We start from the raw sequence: 13,878 nt of genomic DNA on the forward strand, positions 1-13,878 counted from the left end.
AAGAAAAGTAGTTCATTAATGCATAAAGCATCCCTCTTCTTTCTGCACTTGAGCTTTCTTTATGCCTTAAGAAGTGTGACAAGATACGTATCAAAGACACCCATGATAATTAGCAAACTAGCCGTACAGGCTATTACCACTAATATACAGAAGACTGCCAACGCTCACGATGAGAGTGGTAGATAACACAAGACTTCCATTAGAAGCTGGATATTGTCCCTCACTCAGAGAACAAATCTGAACGAGAACTCTTGTACGACTCAAGTGCTTTAAGATCAAAGAATGTGAACTCATAACTTAAAACAGGGCAGTGGCCATTTTTATACAATATCAAAATCTTGTTTTCTGAGATTATTCACTGTCGGTGGAACCTGGTTGAGTCATTTTAATAAGATCATTACCAAATATCATATTCAGATTTTCTTACACTTAAAGGTGCAATGTGTAGTTTTTTGGGAATCTTTTGACAAAAAAAGCAATATAATATACATAACTATGTCTTCAGGGTGTACATAATTTACATTACATAATGAGCATTATGTTTTTATTACATTAGAATGAGCTATTTCTATCTACATACAACGCGGGTGCCCTTACATGGAATTCACCATGTTTTTTCTACAGTAGCCCTAAACAGACAAACTGCTCTACAGTGCACGAAACAAATACGTTACCTCCTTCAGGAAAGAAGTGAAAATGTGACGCCATCTTTGTCCTTTTTCAGCCACCGTAGCGTTCAAAAGAAAGAGGTGGAGTGAACTGTTGGTTGCAATTCGCAACCTGACCACTAGATGCGACTGAATTTCATACACTGGACCTACAATCTATCTAACATTAAAATCTCAACGTTCTCAAAATCTCAAAACTATCTCTTAACCTAACTCTGATTAGAAACAGTTAGCTTATAATAATGATATAGAAGTTGAGCTGCCAGGCACAATTTGATTGAAATTTCTGTTTAACTAAAAACAAGTAAAGTAAATGGCGATACAGATTTTTACAAAGAAAAATTTTTTGCTAATTAAACATGATCGAAACACTACAGCAAAAATAATAAACTTGCCATTGTTCAGACAAACTGATAGGCTGAGCCAACACTATTCTTATGGATCCATCTGTTAGTGTTTCAAGCTGTTCAAACTAAAATAATTTACTTAAAGTTCATTTTGCATATTAAGCTGGTAAAAGATAAGGTATGTTAACACAGAGAAACACATTACACACATTACCTTTAACTTAAGCCGGCCACTAACAAGGCCAACACAAAGATTCCTGACTTGAGAATTTAAATAAATAAATAAATCGAGCGATAACGCAGCAGGTCTATCTCCAACCTAATAAATTTGCTTTTAATCGCCGTGAACAGGAAGTGATGTAATTTCATATTTGATGGTGCGATTTCTGTCTTTATTCAAATTATAACATGACCATCTGACTTTTCCAGCACAATGGCATAATATTAGAGCGGGGAAATGGCCTTTCAGCAGAGGACATGATGTGAAAGTAAATGCCGTTTGAACGTGCAGAGATTAATGTCCGTCCGCACTACTACCCCCTGAGAGACGATGATGCTGCGGTGAGCGCTGTGTCATATCCTGTATTCCGAGAGGGTTGTTTCCTGTTGCGAAACACTGAGATATTTCTCATTTGCATTCCGTTTTCTCAGAAATCCACATTCCCATGGGGTTTTGACAGTAATGTTTCTGTACGGAGCGAATGGGCCATGTAGAATAGATCTTATCTGTGTAATGTTACAATATTATCAGCTGCATTAGCGACTGTTTGTGTTATCAGATAAATCGCAGTGGGAGGTGAAATTCAGTGTTGAGTTGAGTCTTGGAGGCGTATACAGTATGTTAAAGGGATGATTCACCCCTAAAAGCAAGAATTTAAGGTAATGATGAGCTTGCATGCAGCTTTTTTGTACTTTTTGGAGCTTATCATTAATTTTTTTGCAAGTTTAAACAAAAGCAGACAATTTCTCACAAAGTGTTTTTGTCTTGTTTTCTAGTATAATACTCAAAAAAAATCTTAAATCAATATACTATAGATTTACTTGACAAGGAATTATTATATTTCTTTAATAAGATAAGACTAAATAGATCACTTAGAGAACTTTCATTACCATTAAATTTACAGTATTACATCTTGATTTTAGATTTTTTATATAACAGCAAGAAATACATTTTCAAAATACAATAGTAAAGATACATTGATCAGCTCCAAGTAGATATATCTCAAGTGAATGTATCTGGATTTAAGGAGTATTTATATTTGTACAAGAAAATGTTGTGCCTAGTAAGAAAAAAAATTTTGCCGCGCAAAATAAAAATGGACAGTCATCAACTCCAAACATTACAAAGAAACTCCATAACGCTTCATCTTTACCTTAAAATCTTGCTTTTAAGGCCGAACGATCCCTTTAAATCTCCTTTTTCAAGACTCGATGCTGACCTCCATATTTCCCCTTGCACCACAATCTATTTTTTCCAATGTACACTATAACAAACAATTTAACATGTTTTTGGCTTATTTTCAGCATACATATCTGTTTATATTCTTAAATCAGAAGCATAATGACATTTATTTTTAAGTAAAAAATGGTTGACTTTGGACCACCAAGACATGATCTACGTCTTCCTTTGTCGCATACTTGTATGTCACAAAATAAAGCACGTTTCCCCCCAACATTCAGAACAAATAGGAAGTGAGTTCCCTGTGTTTCAGCCTCACAGGACTACCAGAAAGACGTCCCCCCCCTCAGCACCTCCAACATCTAAAGCACGAATCTTACGCTCAGCATTTTCTTCAAACTGTGCTATGATGCCTCTTTTTTTTTATGCGCTTGCCCCCATCGTTGTGTGACTGACCCCCTCAGCCCTGCCGGCTGCCTGATCACAGGAATCGTTTATTACCGTCATTCCGACCGCTCTTATCTTCCGCCGCCAATGCTCATTTCCTTCCCAGATTGAAATGCAAATGTGAAATTTAATGATAAATGCATTATCTGATAGCTACTGATAACTCTGATTCGCTGTCAGTATAAAATACACACCCCGGGGGGCTCGGTTGTGCCAACTTGCCCACTTCCTTAGAAACGTATGTACCTGCAATAAATTGTGGAGGTCATATGCATTAAAAGGGGAATCATATTTTGTGTATTCTGAGATGCGACGCTACGGCTGAACGGTAATTGCTGCCGTTGCTATCTTGTTGGATGTATTATCCATCACTTTGATGAAGTGACTTTTAAGAAGTGAGAAAAGAAAGATAAAACATTTTTTTCTACTGAGACAGCGAGGCAGAATCTGCATGGTAAGATGAGATTCGTGGAAAAGAAAAGAGATCTGTTTTTATGTCTGTTCAGTGATTTCTGCTGAATCTTAAAGGGACAGTTACGCATAAAAATGAAAAAAAAACATACATATGGTTTCTCTCTAAAAAGGAAATGTTGACAGAGTTCTTTGCTATACTTTGAAAGCAAGGGGCGAGTAAATAAATGTTCATTTCTAGTTTTTAGTACAAAAAGACAGTAAATTAATATATTTGAAAATGCAAAATGACCATTACAGAATGCATCCGACATAAAAAAAGAATTTCATTTTGTCACGTTTCTACAATAATATAACAAATCTGCAATCAAAAGCACAATCCCACAGAAAAGATTCCATTAAAAAGACAGTTCGTGGTTATTCAAGTGCTCATTACGCCTGTGGAGGAGAGCGGGAGTTTTACCTCCGTCGGGTGGCCTTGTCAAGGATATCTTCAGATGTCCTGGTATTGAGCGTCTGAAATCCCCTGATCCCAGATGGATTCATTTAAAATGTGTCATAATGAGCTGCTTACAAGTGATTACTGCCCGCTGGCTAATGGGCTAAACGGTTAAAAAAGGGTCAGGAATGATCGGATGTTGGATTGGACCTTCAGGATCGAGTATCATATCAGAGGCACTGAGGCCTGGTTTTCTTTCACTGATACTCTTGGAACTTTGTGGTGGAAAAGTAGAGTCAGTGATCACAGACAAGAGACCAAATGTGAACTACACTAATAGAGAAAGTGCCCTGGGGCCCTTGACAACCAGGGGCCTAAAGCTCAGAGCCCGACACCAAGAAACATGCCATTCAAAATCATTTGCATCATCATTTAACATCAATTCATAATTCTGACCTTGTATTTCATAATCGCAATGTCATGTGTTTTCAAATTTATGGGACAGTTCACAGAAAAAAATAATTCTGTCGTCATTTAATCCCCCTCAAGTTGTTCAAAATCTGTATAAATTTCTCTGTTCTGATAAACACAAAGAAAGATATTTGGATGAATGCTTTTAACCAAGCAGTTCTTGGCCACCATTGACTCTCATAGTAGGAAACAATCTGTATAAATGTCTTTGTTCTGTCAAACACGGAAGAAGATATTTTGAAGAATGTAGGACAGAAACTGTTCTGGGGCACTTTTGACTACCATTGTCATTTCTCCAACTAAGGTAGTCAATGGTAACCAAGAACTGTTTGGTTACAAGCATTCTTCTAAATATCTTTCTCTGTGTTCATCAGAACAAACACATTTATACAGATTTGGAACAACTCGAGGGTGAGTAAACTAGATAGAATTTGTATTTTTGGTTGAACTGTTCTGAACTGATGAATGATTAATTGTGTTACGACATTACTTTAACATTTAATAAAATGTATTAGTTTTCTTGTTCTATGGCTTTGGACTACAAGTATACAGACAAACATCTAAATCCAAAGTTACATAAAAAACAATAACAATTTAACTGCATAAATACATCTATAATATACATTCAACATTCATCCGTGTGATGTCATCAGTCAGCTGACATGTGAGTTTGCAAAATATAAAGTTGTGAAATGGTGAAGTTTTAGAAAAAAGTCAGAATGTGAGATATACAGATACAATTACGAGACATGAAGTCTACACACGTGCCCATTGACCCGCACAAGCGCATGCGTGTGAGGTGTGTGAACAGATCATGAACTCACGTGGACCATCCCATTCCTCCGGCTCCAGAGGGGGCGGCCTGCCCTTCTCGCTCTCCACCTCCATCTCCGTGTCTCCCATTTCTCTGCTGCCGTTTTCTTCACCTGAGAGAGTAACAGATCCATCAAATGTGTATGATAGACAGACATACATATGCATTCCTTCATTCATTTAAATTCCATTTGAATGCTTTTGGCAAATGCTTTTATCCAAAGTGCATTCAGCCAATATATTTGTATCACTCAAACGCCATGATCTTTGCATTCCTAACACAACACACCACAAAAAGTGATGAAAACAATTTCAATCTCAACAATTTCATCCCGTATCGTCTTTTTTATTTTCACCCCAGCACATCCGAGTCACACTCTGGGCACGGCCGTTTTACAGAAGTGTCTCTTCGACCACCTAACGCACCAGAACGGCCTTCACCATGGTCCTCAGACACACACTGGTCCATCCGGATGGGTTAATCTAAAGATCAAATTCCCTCGCCACGCTGCGTTTAAGCCAGTTAAGACTTGGTTCACTTCAAAGGCCGCCAGTAAACATGGCCAAAAGGATCGCAGCTTCTGCTTGCCTCTGCACACCCGGGCGAGAGGCGAGGGCCGAACTGGCCTACTTACAGCTCACGAGGTCATTCTGACCTATTTTACAGCCTGCCCGAGTCTGCGAGGGATCAGCTTTTTTACTCTCCCTCGCTAAACTGCCTCACTGCTTGTATTGTCAGGCCCTGAGAAGCTCCTTAGCATACTCATTGAACATTACCATAGGATAACAAAAGCCAATATCAACAGTTCCTTTCCAGTGTAGCGAGTTTGGAAAGGCGGCAAGATAACATTAAAGGCTCTACCTTGATCTCTGGCGAACATGTTAAGCCCTGCAACGAAACGTATTGGAACTGTTTAATTACCGCTCAGGAAATGAAGCTACAAGATGATTCGTTAATTAAGCAGTGATTAAGGATTTTCTGCCTTCTATCTAACACCGGTTGCAATGCATTTTAAACACGATCGCCGAGGCAACCTCGCAGGGAGCGATTGTCGAAAGTTTCTTTCAGGGATGTGGAGGAAATCTGCATGGGAAACAATGTGCCATCAGGTGGAGCGGTCTGCAAGTGACCTGCTTAAAATAAATATGACTGATACGTGACAGATTTAAAGGGATAATTCAAAGCAAAAAAATCTTAAATTCTGTCATCACTCAACATGTGTAACTTTCTTTCTTCTGCAGAAAACACAAGAAGATATTTAGAAAAATGTTGGTAACCAAACAATTGCTGGTACCTAGTGACTTGCATGGGTTTTGTGTTCATACAATAGAAGTGAAGGGATATCACTACCAACGTTCTTCAAAATATCTTCTTTTGTGGAAAAAAGAAAGTCATACTACTCCTTTAAGTTTTCTGTAACTTTGATGTCAACTGTGTCTACGCAAACAGAAGTTGCATGGGTTTTAATATAATGTCTTCGTCTTTGACTTGTTTCATGTTTTCCATTGATTTTGCATGTATTCCCTTAAATAAATATCTGAACCGTCTAAACAAAATTATATAAATCTTACAGGAACTTAAAATCTAATAGCACACCGTATAATGTGGCCAAGATCTAAGGCATCATGCTATATGTCAAACGTCACATGACCAAACCAGAATTGCTTTCATCTCCTTTCCGGAAAAATGGATATGGTGATTTAAAATGACAACAATAGCTATGAATTTTAGTGTTAGCCAAATTGTAGTTAATTTCATGTCTGCATTTTATTTTTATTTTAATATGTTCCTGAGAAGAACATGTCTTTGTAAAAACCAATAAATAGCGAATTCGACCTGCTTTACAGAATACCCAAACATTTTGCATCAGGAAATAAACAATTGCAGAATACACCGCAATCTCATCCAATTGCTGTTCTAGATCGAGATAAATGTTAATAACAAAAATACCCAAATATGACAATATTAAATTGTCATGAAAATAACAGTATAAATATTGAAGGTCATGAGTGTAATTTTGTATAGTATATATTGACAAAAATGGAATATAATTTACAAAACTATGTCTTCAGAGGTGTATAAAGACATTACATAATAAAGCTATTCTAAAGCTATTTCTATCTACATACAACGTTGCAAGGATTGTTGTTGCCATTTCGCCATGCAGATTCTCAAAAAGGATGAACTGTTCTACAGAATGCGTTTCGTAAATACTTTATCTCGATTCGGAAAAGAAGCAAAAATGTTACGACATCTTAGATGTGTCAGCCACTGTAGTGCTTCGTAAGGTAGTTGGAGTGGAGTGAGCCATTGGTTGCAAAAATAACATAATTGTCTTTAATTAGTTAAAAAAGCTGTTCATATTACATTTAATATTATGTGAATTACTTGTGCATGAAAAATGCTTTATATCTGTCATTTGTGAAGTTCCAACTCATCTAGGACGCTGCCTTGGAAGTTTGCTAACTTTGTACACAGCTTACAAGGGTTTATAACAGAGCAACGGTGTCAAGAGCACTGTAAGTAGCGAGATTAAACACATATTTAACTAAAAGATTTACAGCGTGTCAAATGAGATCTACAGTCCTTCTCCACTCTGTTAAACCCAGTCCTAAAAACAGACTGATTCAGATCCCAAGATGCTGCGGCGTGTATTTGAGTGTGTGTGTGTGTCTGGATATGTCTGACATTAGAATGGAGTTAGTGAGATGATGAATCAAGCCAATCAGATGACAGATCTTCTGTTTTGTCTAATGGCAGTGACATGCATGCGAGTCAATAAGCTTATAGGCGATTTACACAAACAGCTCCTGCAGCAAGGTAGACACAAAGTCATATTGGCTTTTCTCTTCCTCACAGCATTGTTCTACCAAGAAAGCCCTTGAAAATGTCAATCTGGTGAGGGTGATTTTAAGGAGATCTGAGCTGTCTAATCCCGACCAACTGAAAGAGAGCGAGACAGAGATACAAAGATCAAACAGACATAGAAATTGTCTAGATTCTGAGGGTTTTCCAACTGAATATATGTCATTAAGACAAATTATGTATAAACCGTTTCTGTGTATGCATTAAAAAGTACATAAACATATTTAATTTGGTATTAGAACAGTGACTGTTGTATCATTCGTAATGAAAGTAAATTACAATGTCTTCATAATCTTTAATCAAAATGTACTAACTTTAAGTGAAATAAATAGCTCAAACAGTAAATAAATCAGCTTTTCTTTTTTAGGTGACATCACATATCCTCCTTACTACAGCCTCTCCATTTCAACCAATCAGTTACATTCTGCTTTGCAACTTGAGCCAATCAATTCATCAGAAAAATTAAATATAAAAAGTGTACTAAACCTGACATTTCAATCAGAAATGCATCAGATTACGGAGGTCAAATTGTTTAAAAATGTGTTGGATGTTAACTCAAAGTACCATGGTATACAGTAAATATCAATGGATCACCTGACAGTATTGATGTAACAGTGTACGTTTATCAATCATTTACATTTATAACAAAACAAAAATCATTTTGTGAAAAAAGATGTCCCCGTACAGCTGAGATTGTATCTTATTAAAGATTTATGTCATTTCTACCCTTTTTATGTCTGTTTATTTGGTGTGAATTGGGCTATTGCACGTTACTTTACAAAAGCGGGAAAATGGATCCAGCTATTACATGACCGAAATTGCTTTGTTGGATTGTTTTCTAATAAAGGGAACTTCTGAATTATGTATCCAGTGTGTTTTGAAGATAACAAGCTCATTTTGTTATGCTTGGCGATGGGTGGCCACTTTGGAAAGCAATATTTCCCCTCGATGTAAAGCAATGGTAATTGAGAACTTCTAGTGAATTGTTAAATACATTCTCTGTAAAACCAAAGACACCTGTACAACAAATACTCCAAAACTGCTTATGCGTCAAAGTTGACAGTTTAGCTTTTGGCCCAATAATCTGCGCTGGCATGCAACATTTGGAAGGAGATTACAAAAAAATCTAAATGGCTCCAAAATGGAGAAGAAAAAAGGAAAATAACCCAACACAATCCCACCCAGCATCCCGGTGGAGTGTGTGATTAGCAGAAGGCCACAGCACTATCTCTTTAAAGGCCCATAAATTCCCCATCATTACAGGAACTGGCTGCGCTCTATTCTGGCTGTTGCCGGCCTGTGTTATCTCTCCCTGCGATGCCGTCTGGAATATGTAGATCTGGCCTGGCTAGATTGTCATACTTAACAAACATTAATGAATCATTTCCTGCACGGAGTCAAACGGGGCTAAAGGGATGTGTCTTTCATCTTATCGCAGCTCAAACGGCCATTTTCGCATATTGTCCCGCGTTGGCGTCAGCAACGGGAGAAATATTTTGAAAAGATCGTTCCGTTGCAAAAGATCCCGATTAGAGAGGAAACCTCACAAAGAAGAGCGTAATTATTTCTAGCGCTTTCTGATTATTGGCTGGCGTGGCGAGGCCGCCTGGATTCAACAGATTTGCTGGTAAGTGGCACCTTGCTACGGGCGAAAGCGACTGATAATTATTCAAGCCATTCACTGCGGCGATACCATCAGAGCAGAATGAAATCTCAACGCAGCTATTTCGATCAATTATTTCATATTTCTTGTTTTTTGTATTAAGTATCTAAACATTCTTAAATCAAGATATATTTACTTCACAAGGAAAGTTACTAAAGATATTTTGTCGTGTCCAATGAAAGAAAATATAAGACTTTAGTAAGGTTATGTTTAAAACAAGCAATGAATCTGCCAATAGGGTAAGAAAAATAAACCAGAATAAGGTATAAGAAAAAGGTAAAACGAAATTCAGGTTTCCTTGCTTGTTTTAAAGGTCACTATCCTTGTGAAATAAATGCATCTTGATTTAAAAACTTTTTGATATTTGTAATAGAAAACAAGACAATAATGCTTAGCAATATTCATTTTATTTGTATAGCATTTAAAGCTAAAGTTTATAAAAACTGGCGCTAGAGGGCACACGATCAAAACAACAACAATGGCGTAGCTTGACGGATCTATTGTCTTCAACTCCACTGCTGACGGGAACAAGAAATCATGTTAACGTATGAGGTAAAGTATAAAAAGCTTTGGATAAAAGCGTCTTCTAAATGACTAGGTGTAAGTAATAAAGTTTTATAAATGTCGTTTATAATTGTTGTCAATAAATAAGTGACTGCTTGAAACAAGCGAGTGGCATGCTAGACATTACTTCTGCATTTGTCCACGGCACTGTTGTCATGTGGTTTCTACGTTAGTAAAGGTGGTAACAAAGGGTAACGCAGTTATGACGCCATTGACAGGCGACTGCAAAGCTCCGTGTCACTGTTTGGAATGGAAATTTTCTCACGATTTACAAGAAGTTGGAAACATTTGGGATATTGTAAGTACTCAGCTGAACAAAATGTATAACACTGGCTTAGTGGTTTTTCGATATTTTCCTGCAAAATTGTTACCAACTGTACCTTTAACCCGAAGTAAAATATTTGTACGAAGTCAAATATTTACATTTGAAAAGATTTTATGTAACATGAACCAACAATGATCAATACAGTGTTTTGGCATTTATTCATATTTGTAAATGTTAGTCAATACCAATACAATTGTTCATTAACTTGAAAATTACCACTTGGGTACAAGTAAATGCTGCAATGAACATGAACCAAGATAAATAAATGCTTTTATTAGTTCATGATAGCTATGGATAGCTTGGTTTGTTTTGATTTAAGCCACAATAACTCGAAAAGTACAGCTCCCTAAAACAATAAAACACCTAAAAAACAATGGAGTTATCTCATTTTGGAACCAAACTCTTCAAGTATTCATTATTAATTTGCTCAACCAACAGTATTTTACACACATAGAAATTAATTAGATCTATTTATTAACAATTTCCTAACTAAAAACATTAGATTACCTTCAGATAACAGAAAACACAATATCCTCTGAGCTAACATCATCATCCTTCCTGCCTCATAACAGCATTTGTGTCAAAGCCAGGAAACACGCTAGGTTTTGGCCGACACATCACTTCCCAACAGAAACACTTACAAGAACGGACACACATGGAAGCAAGGTCAAATTTCACAACACCACCATTCTTACAATTACATCACCGAGTGTGACAGAAGCTCGTAAATTTTATTTTGAAACTTGTTCACAACCACCACTCTATAAATGTGAAGTTGACCGTAGAGTTGTTTTTGAGGGGGTGACAAGGGGACAACAAGGTTGTCTTTTTTCCCCTTATATTCTCATCTTCACTTTCAAAAAGAAGCCCCATGTGTTCTCCTGACGACGTTCAAGTTTCATGTTTATTCACACTGTGTGCTAGACTCACTCCATTCACGGCAATGAACTTCATTTCACACTGCGCTTTGCTGTTTCTCAACCATTTCGTATGAAGCCATTGACAGAAGCATCTCAATCATTTCATGGTACATGAGTGTGCAGCGATGCTGCTAAAGCGAGACTCTCTCCAAACAGTTTAGGGGGGGCGCAGAGAGGAACCCTTCTGCTGTTTCGGGGTATTTGGTTCCACAAATGCTGCCGTGAAGTGAAATGTGCAAAAAGATGTGTGTGTCCTTCGACGCTTTGGAGATAAAGTACTTGATCGTCATGCACGATGGTTGCTGTAAACTCTTCCTGTTATGAGCTATAGATGTTATTCGCTTGAGTTACTTTATGTCACGATTAAAGAGTTTATTCATAGTTTTAAAATCAGAACAGGTGTCTATAAATCTATAAAACAAGGTGGTTGGTAACTTTAAAATAAAGCCCAAATGCATGTTTAAGACTAAATGTAAAAATGGTAATATTATTGTCTACATGATTCAAATAAAAGTCAAAATGCTTATTTCAACACCAAATGAAAATTCTTTCATCCTTTCCTCACCCATGATCATCTTTTGCGTCCCACTTAACAAAGAGTCATAAACAGTATAGTTTTTGAAGGACATGAGGGGGAATAAATTATGTCAGATTTTTTATTTCTGTATAAACTATCCCTTTAAGAAAATGATCCAACACATCTCACATAATCCATTAAAAGACTATCTGGCAACACACATGTGGAGCAACTTCAGTAGCCAAGCGATGATGCAACAAAAAGGTTTAATGTCCTTTTTACATTAAGACAAACCAGTAAATATCTGTCAGACATTGTGCATAGGGGCTTAAGAAGTTGCAAAAGTTGTCTAGTGAGTCTAAATCAAGACTCGCAAGGTGCAACAGATAGCTTTTCATGGAAGATGCCAACAAACGGGCTAAACTTTCATCCAACTGTCTGACCTCTGCGAATTTAAGCTGCTTTGCTTTCCGATCAAAGTTAATAAGGGCTTCGTGAGTTAATGAAAACGGACGATTCCTCTTTGTGTAGCGACAGATTCTTAATACCTATTAAAGACCCAAACTTTTAATGGAAGTTTTAGGTTCTCCTGACACGCTAGTCTTCGCCAAACGCACACACGATACGCGACCACTGAACTGTGGGCCATCAACTTCACAGGAGACCTTATTTATCCAGAACAGATAAAGGCCCAGGGATGAGTGACTGTTTTTAAAGCTTCACTATTGGACTTCTCTATGCGCTAATTACAGCATGCCATCTCATTTGAGAGGGTTTGCCTCATGAAGAAAACCCTCTCTGTCATTCTATTGCTGAGGAATAACATGCGTAAACCCTTTAAAGCCAGCAGGATTGCGTTGTTCTTTAATTCAAGGCACTTCGACGGAAGTGGAGTGATTTTAAGCCACTCAGAAGCAGGGCTAAACGCGCTTTAAAAGATCTAATTGAGCAGAGGATCAGGGGAAATGAATACACCTGATGAGCTTGTACTATGTGCTAAAGGAAAGAGAATGGGAAGTTGTCCGGAGAATTCGATGGAGACTTAACACCGAGTTGCAGAACTACAGCAGACTGAGAAATCGCTTGACAACGAGATTACTGAAGTATCTTGAGCTGTGGTTTTACGTTTAAGCAGAGCCGGAAAAGTTAAAGGGAATCTTAAAGGAGATTTGCTAAAACTTAATAATAAAACTTACTTAAAGTACTGTGGTGTTTGCACAGTAATCCCTCACGAAAATAACCCATGATTTTACTACAACACAACTGTACTATTGAATCTCTATAATAACTAGAGTTTAAGAATGATATTTATTCTAAAACTATGGTAAAATAAATATTCAATAAAGCAAAACCAAGGTAACTATTGTTTTACTATAACAATAAGTGTTTAATGCATACAGTGCCTTGCAAAAGTATTCATAACCCCCTTCATTTTATTCACATTTTGTTATGTTGCTGCCTTATCTTAAACTATTTCAAATTAAAAATAATTTATATAAATAATTTACATTAATTGACACTCTAAACACACAAAACACAGGTTTGTGACAACTTTGCAAATTTAACAAAAATTAAAAACTGAAATAAGTACACAGCATTAGTATTCATACCCTTTTCTGGGACACTGGAAATTTAGAAAATGAGTTTTGCTTGATGATGTTTCTACATACAAAAAAAATGCCTAAATTTGCACTTCAAGTGGAGTTAACCTGTGACAAATTCAATTGAAACCGTATGATTTGGAGCGGCACATACCTCTCAATAAAAGGTGCAACAGCTGAAAATGCAAAAGTAAAAACCAAGACATGAGGTCAAAAGAACTGCAAGTAGGGCTCTGAGACAGGATTGTTTTAAGAAACAGATCTGGGGAAGACTTCTGAAAAATATCTACTGTATTGAAGGTTCACAGAAGCATCTAGCCTCCATTTAGCCTTAATGAAAGAGGTTTGGAACCACCAGCTGACCTCCTGTCCACACGGAGCCATCGATGCAGAAGTGTCTTGGTGACCAAGAAGCTGATGATCACTC

The 13,878-nt window shown here is 37.1% G+C and overlaps 1 protein-coding gene across 3 annotated transcripts in view; it reads right to left on the bottom strand.

The window, feature by feature from the left end:
- zfpm2a (zinc finger protein, FOG family member 2a) overlaps nucleotides 1–13,878 on the bottom strand; it is a 143,276-nt gene that overhangs the window by 88,696 nt on the left and 40,702 nt on the right. For all 3 annotated transcript variants that reach the window (XM_056763030.1, XM_056763031.1, XM_056763028.1), the window contains exon 3: nucleotides 5,007–5,108. In XM_056763030.1, coding sequence (XP_056619008.1) covers nucleotides 5,007–5,108 — 102 coding nt within the window. The remainder of the gene's footprint in view (nucleotides 1–5,006; nucleotides 5,109–13,878) is intronic.

Source organism: Triplophysa dalaica, chromosome 12 (assembly GCF_015846415.1).
Source record: "Triplophysa dalaica isolate WHDGS20190420 chromosome 12, ASM1584641v1, whole genome shotgun sequence".
Taxonomy (NCBI): domain Eukaryota; kingdom Metazoa; phylum Chordata; class Actinopteri; order Cypriniformes; family Nemacheilidae; genus Triplophysa; species Triplophysa dalaica.